The following is a 9,486-nucleotide window of genomic DNA, read 5'->3' as shown; positions in this document are numbered from 1 at the left end:
TCTTTTTCCAACCTTCCCCAAGATCACACATTATCTCCTACCCAAAACATAGCTTTCACCACTATTTTTTCACACTTTAAAACCCCTTCGCCAAAACCCCCACGCAGAATCATCATACAAGGAACAGTTGGGACAGGAAAATCCCATTTGATTAAATGTCTACACCATGCATTTTTGGAAAACTCACCGGCAAAAAAAAACCCTTTGTTGTTACTTGCACCAACCGGCGTTGCAGCTTTCAACATAAATGCCCTCACAATTCACTCTGCCCTTCGTATCCCTATCCAAACAATGCATCCTCTTGAAGGCCAACCACTCCTACAACTGCAAGAGAAACTCCATCATGTAGAGTACATTCTCATTAATGAAATGAGCTTCATTGGTCCAAAAATGCTTACTCACATTGACGATCGTCTAAGAGAGGCATTCCCTCTTCACCGAAATGCACCATTTGGTAATCGCTCAATTATCCTTGTCGGAGATTTAGGCCAGCGACCACCTGTAAAAGACATTCCTTTATACGCTGGGACATCACGTGGCACTGTACTTTGGTGTAGCTTCGACATATTCATAACACTTTTAACCTTTTTTCGTCAACAAGGAGCTAGCCTGTCCCAGGTTGCTTTTCGGCAAATACTCACAAATCTCATAAATGGAATATCTACACTTGAAGATTGGCAACACCTAATGTCAAGAACAAGTTCGTCTCTTACGCATGAAGAGCAACGCACATTTGAAGAATCCATGCACCTATATGCAACAAACAACTCAGTTGTCTTGCATAATAAGAAAATGCTTAAAAAATTGAACATCCCAGTAGTGCTTTGCTCTACAGAACAACAAAGGCAGAAAACTCCTACTACAACAGAAGATGAGCATTTGCCTGCAAAAGTGCTCTTATGCAATGAACAAAAAGTTATGCTCACCAGCAACTTATGGGTACATGCAGGCCTCGTCAATGGCGCACTTGGGAAGGTCATCTCAATATTTTATTCAATTGGCTCAAAGCCCCCAGAATTACCATCCTTCGTGGTTGTCGACTTTAGACAATACAAAGGAACACCATGGGACATTTCGCACCCAACATATGAACCCATTTCTCCCATCACAAGGGGCGCACGCCGTCAGATACCACTTCAAATGGCATGGGCTTTGATGATACACAAGTCACAAGGAATGACATTAGATAAAGCAACAATAGACATCGGCACCAAAGAACGACAAGGGCTAATGTTCACTGCAATTTCAAGAGTGCGGTCATTGGCAGACATTCAAATCAATCTAGCATTCCCATTCTCACGCATTGCACAAATGCACGAGAATCCATATCTTAAGTGTAGACAGCAAGAGGAATCATTGCTCGCATCAAAATCTATGCAAGAGAATACATTCTATCCAATCGTACAACCTGTTTTCCAGAATTACCCACATGGTAAACACCACTTACTACATAACCAAATTTCACATACATTTGCTTGCTATTACATTTAACCTCATATGATTTTATATTAGTTTGAAATCGTTAAATTTATTTCAAATATTCAAACAAAATATTTCCCGCTAAGAACGACACGGTCTAGCATTCACTACAATTTAAAAATTTCTTTAAAAAATTATTTATTTTACTTCAGCTCTTTAAAAACATGCTTTCGTCAAACACATCCATTGTCACTTACAATGTTTTCTTTTTGGATGGAAACAGGTATGGATACAGGCTACCTACGATTGTTGTATGAGTATTGCCAAGAAATTCAGCGACAAGAACTTACATTACAAGATATGGAAACAAGGATCCTGCCCCAACAATCATTGCGTCTTTACCGTTTGCATCCAACCATTGAATTGTTAAAGAAGATAAAAAAAATACTCAAGATAACAATTCACATCCATGAAAGGGACGCACACAGGAAAATGTGGCGTCAATTGCAGGAACAACTCACACAATTTGGCACCACAATAGACATTTATTGGTGTTGCCGATGCCATGCCCCATCGTGCATACATGATTAGCTGCTCATTGTCATTTACATCTATATGTAATACAATGCTCTTATTGTAAATATGTTTAGAAGTCGAAGAATACTTTGATTGTATATATGTTTAGTTATTACCTACCAAACATGTCTCTATGTGTAGACCATATGTAGAATTTCAAGAAATACATTGCAAAGCATGTAACTGTCTTTTGTAATGACATGGGCTTCTGCAATGACATTTATAGAGTGGTTAATTGTTTGTTTTTAAATTAAAATACATTTACATGAAATTCTCAAATTCTCTTCTTTTTTGGTTCAAGCATGTCAGCGTTTTTAAATACATGTGAATGAATCTGGACCCCAATAAACACATGTTCAGTCAGAAAGTCTTGTGGTTTTCTTTATGTTCTTCTGCGTTTACATGCTGCTCTGTTCTCTTTTTCTCTTCTAGTATAAAGGACTTACATTCCCAGTCTGTTCTGTCTCCTATATATTTCACTCTATTTCAGATTTAATAAGTTGTACAATATCAATAGCAACCCAGAAGGTGGCCCGACCTTTTATAAAAATTCAACAATTCCAACTTCATAAGTCTATCGGCCTCTCTTTGTAACTTTTGGGACAATTGCTAGTTATATTATTCATTTAATATAATGCACACTTTATCTGTTATGTTTGGTAAAGTTTACAGTGGATTAAAAAGGTCAAATAAAAATATATAGTTAAAAAAAATATAATAACTTGCTAAATAAACTAGATTCATCTATGTCTATGATTGTATCTAGGTTGTTAATAGTATATATAATCAAAAAGTAAAGTAATAACATCTATTTAGATGAAGAATTGACCTAAATAGTTTCTCATAAATCACCCTCCTCATTAGACATGAAGAACTCAAGGAAAAGATCATTAAGTTGTCAATTGGCTCCCTTATATATCTTTGTATTTCATCAATGCACCAAATGATTTCATTTTGGCTTTCCAAAAACTTTACTAAAAAATTTCCCATTCAGCTACTAATAAATGTCTGCATTCTGCAATTATCTTGCTTGTCTATTATGCACCCATCCTCCAACCTCTTCTTCTACATCAACATCAATAATGTCTTGTCACTTAATTCCTGCTTCTTATTTTACATTCGCAATTTGCTTGCAAATATGAGAAGGGGTAGACCACACATATAGGACTATTGTTGACCTCTCAGCCAAGGCACCACAAGCAAGAGGCACTAACCTAACACCTTATTCCCTGCACCCACATGAATGGGATGAAAGAACAAGGCTATCAAGGAACTAACCAAGTGCACAAAATGTTAATGGTTAAGAAAATAAAAGCTGAAAAACAAAGGGAATTTTCTTTAATGACTTAGTGAAAGAGATGGGGAATAGTAAATTAAAAGGAAATGATAGTAAAATAAAAAGAAAGAATGAAAATGGAATGCCCCTATAAAATAATTTTTTGCAAACAAATTCTTAATTAAAATAAAAATTATGTGATAAAAATCACGCATATTAACACAGATTTTATCATACATATCTAAATGAGGAAAGCCAACACACACAAATATGAACAATATTACATATTTGTTGAGGATGAACAATATTACATATTTGTTGCATGTTATCTTACTAGATAGTCTCGGAGTGTGAAGGAATGCCAGAGCGTAGGTGCAGGTGTGGAGAGCGACACAAGAAGGCGCACAGGAAGGTCTCAGGATGAGTTTTGTTTTCAGAATAGACGCGCTTTTTAAACGCGGGTTCATCCTCATCCACTGCTAAACGCGGGCGGGTCTTTCAAATTGTTTATAATTAATTAAAATAAAAGTATGGCCCTCATGTCAACGAACATTGAAATCAAATTTCAACGGTTTGAGTCGAAATTCTCGACTAACATATAACTCACTCATACATTAATTCACCAAGACGTTTCACGCACAGGCGTAAGCTTTAAATTTAAATTTAGATGAAAAAACATATAACAATAATAAATTACTTTAATAATTATATATATTTATGAAAGTTTAAACTTACGTTATATGATAATTCAATTAATACTCTGCTCGATATAAATAAATACTTTAATATTTTTTTCTTAAAAACGTTTTATTAAGAATAATTTTATATAATTTAAATTTTATAGTCTTCTCCCGACGAGAATGACGCTGGTTCAATATACAAAATCTTTTCTTACATAAACTTTTACATGAACTTTGAGACAATTCAATGCGTTCACCTCAAAACTCCCTTTAACACTGTCATGCCCTATGAAGATAGAGCAAATATGTAATATTTGTTATCTAGATAAGAAATATGGAATATTTGTTATCTATAATAAATATGTAATATTTGTTATCTAGATAAGAAATATGGAATATTTGTTATCTATAATAAATATGGAATATTTGTTATCTAGTTATCTAGATAAGAAATATGGAATATTTGTTATCTATAATAAATATGGAATATTTGTTATCTAGTAAGATAACAAATATTCTAAGCAAGTTGGAGGTGTTTTAAATCTAATAATAAACTATAAACCTTTGAATCAAGTTATTGTTGATGAAACATATCTTAGTCGTCACAAATTTAGTCTAGTGAATAGGATAGTTGGAGCAAAATTATTTTCAAAATAGGATCTTAAATCTAGATTTTTGAAAGTAGCTATCAAAGAAGAAGATAAATTCAAAATGACAAAGTTTTCATTTAGGACATTATGAATGGAATGTTATGCATTTTGGTTTGAAAAATTCCCCATTAAAATTCCAAAGGGTTATGGATAATATCCTTAAACCCTATTTTGATTGGTTGAATAGTGATATTGATGATGTCCTTGTATTTTCAAATTCAGTGGATTAACATTTTAAACATTTGAACAAGTCCCCATAGATTATATAGGATGCTTGATTGGTTATCTAGAAAGAGACGATGGAATTGTTTAATACTTTTATCAAAATTCTTGGACATACAATCTCAAATGGTTAATTGATGTAACGAAAACATGCCATATAGTTTGTTGACAAGTTTCCTGATAAAATCACAGACAAAATGAAACTTCAAGGATTTTTGGGTAGCCTCAACTATGTAAGCCATTTGTACAAGGATTGTGTTAAAGAAAAATAAAAATTGAATGATAGGCTCAAAAAGGATTCTCCTTGATGGGCTCCAACACACACCATAGCAATGAAACATATCAAAGCAAAGGTAAAGACACTCCTAATCTTATTAGTTGCAGATGATCACTTACCTAGAATTGTAGAAACAGATGCAATCAACATTGGATGGGGAGTAGTACAAAAACATGTGAAAAATAAAGATTGTAAATCTAAGGAAGAAATCATATAGTTTGGTTCAAGAACATGGGAAGGTGTAGGAAAAATTACTCTACAATTGACAGAGAAATTAAGGTTGCCTTGAATGCAGTAAATAAATTTAAGATATATTTGATCAATAAAAGGTTTTTATTAAGCACAAATGTTGCAACCATGAACAAAGTTTTACACAAAGACATTAAGAAAGTTGGTGACGCAAAGTTTGCTAGATTGCAAGCTTTATTATCAAATTAATTACATCCCTGACTTTTTAAGCTTAGAGCCTCCGGACACAAGTTAGCATTCCAACTCATCAAGCAAGCGTGACAACCCATCAAGCGAGTGTGGAAACTCATCTAGCGAGCATGACAACTCATAAAAAAAATCGTTAAGCAATCTTAGCAGTTCATCAAGAGAGCATGGTCAAAAGAGCAATGTCATGCAAACCAGTACATGCATGGTTATTGTGATAGAATGGAAAAATAATGGATAACATCTAAGAGAAGTGCTAAATGAAATGAGTTGGTCACATTATGAAGCCAATTAGACGCCAACATGGAAACTGTGTAGAACACAAGTTCTAGATATGAATCTACAACTCACATCAACCCTAACCAAGCTAACTCCAAAAGTTAGATCCTATCTAACATCTTCTATCAGTATTCTCGACATCATCTATGGATGACCTCTAACAAAGATTGCACAAGAAACTAATGATATGACCTATATATTTCCAGATATTAGTTTAATCTAGCAAGAAATTAACAACCAAAAAATCTTGGTGCACCAATACTGTGTTATTAATCGAACTAGATCCTTTGCAATGTGGCCAAGCCAAAACCCTATTCTAAAAATCCTTGGTACGAACATCGATTAATGTTAGCACAAGTAACTATGGTGGGACTTCCTACAAAAACAAAACAAAAATTTGAAATATTTATACCTCCGTATGTTCCCTATATCCAGAGTGGTTACATGATTGGTGGACAAATTTTGGCATCATCCGAAGCGGAGTGCATCGAGACTATCTAGTAAGATAACATGCAACACATGGTATTCCTCTAACTAAGGTACGAGATCTCTAAGATTATGAGGTGATGGATGCAAAATAGATACCGAGCAAGTATATAGCCTCTCATCTATACTGGCTAGTTAAAGCAAGAATCTCTATACAAATGCTCCATGGATGTCCAATTTCGATAAGAAAACTTGATTTAAAAGCTTGGGAAAACTCATCGTATGCACACAGATTTGGTGTTGATATGTTATTTGATTAAGACTCAGTTTTGACTATGTGTAGGGGTTTGAAAAACCCTTTTAGATTTGCTTTTGTGCACCTTCTGGATGAATCCATGAAACTCGGAGCACTTCTTCGTCGACTTTTGCTGTGGTTTGACCCACATTTAAAAGAATCTATAGAAATGGGTTTCGATATGTGATCTTTACCTGGCATTATTTTTTAGCCCTTGATGTCCCAAGGAGATGCTCTTTTCCCCCTCGAAGTTGTATAAATTGAGGAGGAGCGCATTTGTTTAAGCTTTGTGTATTTCTAGTAAGCAAGATTTGTCCGCGTTCGGTAAGCTTGCGCAGGTATATGAGAATATATTTGTGAACCTAAAGTCGGTGAACTCATGCTAAATCTATAATCTGAATGTCTACAAACATTGCCAAAATCAACTATGAAGTTAGTAACCATTGGTTCTGTAAACATTACATTACCAAGTTCCTCTTTGGTTGGTAAAACTACTTTTCGTTATGTTATTATTGCTGCTCGTTACTCTATTGCTTTCTGAAATTCATCTAAGGTTTGTGTCTGAAGTTCAATTACGATTTTGGAATGTTCTAAATTTTCAATTTTATCTTGATAGGGCATGACAGTGTTAAAGGGAGTTTGGAGGTGAAGGCATTGAATTGTCTCAAAGTTCATGTAAAAGTTTATGTAAAAAAAGATTTTGTATATTAAACCAGCCTCATTCTCGTCGGGAGAAGAGTATAAAATTTAAATTATATAAAATTATTCTTAATAAAACGTTTTTAAGAAAAAAATATTAAAGTATTTATTTATATGGAGTAGAGTATTAATTGAATTATCATATAACGTAAGTTTAAACTTTCATAAATATATATAATTATTAAAGTAATTTATTATTGTCATATGTTTTTTCATCTAAATTTAAATTTAAAGCTTACGCCTGTGCGTGAAACGTCTTGGTGAATTAATGTATGAGTGAGTTATATGTTAGTCGAGAATTTCGACTCAAACCCTTGAAATTTGATTTCAATGTTCGTTGACATGAGGGCCATACTTTTAATTAATTATAAACAATTTGAAAGACCCGCCCGCGTTTAGCAGTGGATGAGGATGAACCCGCGTTTAAAAAGCGCGTCTATTCTGAAAACAACACTCATCCTGAGACCTTCCTGTGCGCCTTCTTGTGTCGCTCTCCACACCTGCACCTACGCTCTGGCATTCCTTCACACTCAAGATATCCCATCAACGTCCGCTGCATTGTGATCGACTCTTCCTCTGTTTTGACCACCCAGGACATTCTGGTGGCTGTGGGCTCTTCACTTCTGCGATTTCTACGCGTTATTCTTTGCTTAATAGCGAAGGTTCTTATCAACTCCCGCTATATATAATAATCACTATGTTCCTTCCCATCTCATCTCATCGCATCGGCAAGCCTTAAAGTTTAAAGTATTGCGACTGTGTACAAACCATTCTCTGCATTTTCGTCGATTGTGATCGAATTCAGTTCTGTTTCTACGCGTTATTCTTTGCCTGTGTTCCTTCCCCTCTTATCTCATTTGCGAAGCGTTAAACTATTGCAACTATGTAGAAACCATTCTGTGCATTTTCTTGGACTGTGATCAAATTCAGTTGTGTTTCTAATCATTCGAAAAGATGGGTCACAAGAATCATGAGCACCACCATCATAAGGAAATGGAAACCAAGAACGTCGCTTCCGGGATTCCTTACTCTGGCACAGCGAGTACGTATAAGTTGAATGAATCAGAATACGAGAGGGCAAGGAAAGACGAGAAGCATCATAAGCGTATGGGACATTTGGGGGAAATGGGAGCAGCGGCTGCCGGAGCGTTTGCAATGGTACTGGATATTATATCCTTTCTAAATTTTCATATCCCAATGTCGAGTAAAGCATATTTAGGTCCTCCACGATGCTAACCGTATCTGGTCAGATCGACTCGTGGAATATATATCCTTGTATTGTTTCTTGTATTTTGTGCAGTCTTCATAAACTATAAGACGCCCAAAACCAGAATTGTTTCGATGATTTTTATAACGTAAGAAAGTGAGTCTGTAAATTAATGTAATTTGACATGTGTGCAGCATGAGAAGCACCAAGTAAAGAAGGATCCCGAACACGCAGAGAGACATAAGATGCAAGAAAAGATTGCGGCCACAGTTGCAGTTGGAGCAGGGGGATATGCCGTCCACGAACATCACAAGAGGGAGGAGTCGAAGAAGAGAGCAAAAGAAGCTCATGGCAAAAAACATCACCACCATCTATTTTAGCCACCCACACGCGCATCATGTATTCGTTTAAAATAAAAAATCTGTTCATGTCAGTCACATAATTTGTTCATCTGTTGGATGGTTCGTCCGCTAATCCAAATAAACATTTTATGGCGAATATTATATTGTTATGAAAGTAGAATGTCTGGAGCTTCTGATTCAGCGCCATTTCTATTATTTCCAGAGTTATCTATGAAAACCACCGCGTTCTATTTTCTCGCTTTGGTCCTTTGCTTCCGGGCAACAGTCTCGCATATTAATACACCCCGCATAAATATTTACCTGGATCTATTTTCGCAAGTTACGAATTCCAGTGTGAGATTTAATTACGTGTGACAGCAAAAACAAAGTTCAACTTTAAAACCAAAAAAATTGCGTACCAGCACATTTTTGTATTAGTATTTTGAAAGAATGTTTCACGTCTGATAGTTATGTTATTTTTGTATTATTTATAAATTATAATATTATAATAAAATCTATTTATTTATCGTATTTTGATGCATATCGTCATTTAAATATTTACCCGTCATCTAATATGATTGGGGTAGTAAATTTATAATGGCCATTATATTTATAATGAAATCTCTATTACGAACCAACCTATGACATCTCTATTAAAAACCAACCTATATTTGAATATTAGTACGTGATTATACTAACTAGTT

At 34.9% G+C, this 9,486-nt stretch overlaps 1 protein-coding gene across 1 annotated transcript; it reads left to right on the top strand.

Moving 5' to 3' along the window:
- Window positions 1–7,949: 7,949 nt before the first annotated feature.
- On the top strand, window positions 7,950–8,928 carry LOC149201943 (abscisic stress-ripening protein 3-like). The gene is made up of 2 exons (XM_089399865.1): window positions 7,950–8,392; window positions 8,636–8,928. The coding sequence occupies exons 1-2, from the start codon at window positions 8,189–8,191 to the stop codon at window positions 8,819–8,821; spliced, it is 390 nt and encodes a 129-aa protein (XP_089255991.1). The 5' UTR covers window positions 7,950–8,188; the 3' UTR covers window positions 8,822–8,928.
- The last annotated feature ends 558 nt before the right edge of the window (window positions 8,929–9,486 follow it).

Source organism: Pinus tabuliformis, chromosome 2_1, assembly GCF_031772625.1.
Source record: "Pinus tabuliformis cultivar Carrire ecotype Pingquan chromosome 2_1, CPIR1, whole genome shotgun sequence".
NCBI classification, from domain to species: domain Eukaryota; kingdom Viridiplantae; phylum Streptophyta; class Pinopsida; order Pinales; family Pinaceae; genus Pinus; species Pinus tabuliformis.
This window is presented reverse-complemented; position numbering and strand designations above follow the sequence as displayed.

Excerpts from the sequence above, each read along its gene's own strand:
- LOC149201943 (XM_089399865.1), top strand. The coding sequence starts at position 8,189 with ATGGGTCACAAGAATCATGAGCACCACCATCATAAGGAAATGGAAACC. Across the intron at positions 8,393-8,635 it reads CTGCCGGAGCGTTTGCAATG|CATGAGAAGCACCAAGTAAA; the intron begins GTACTGGATATT and ends ACATGTGTGCAG.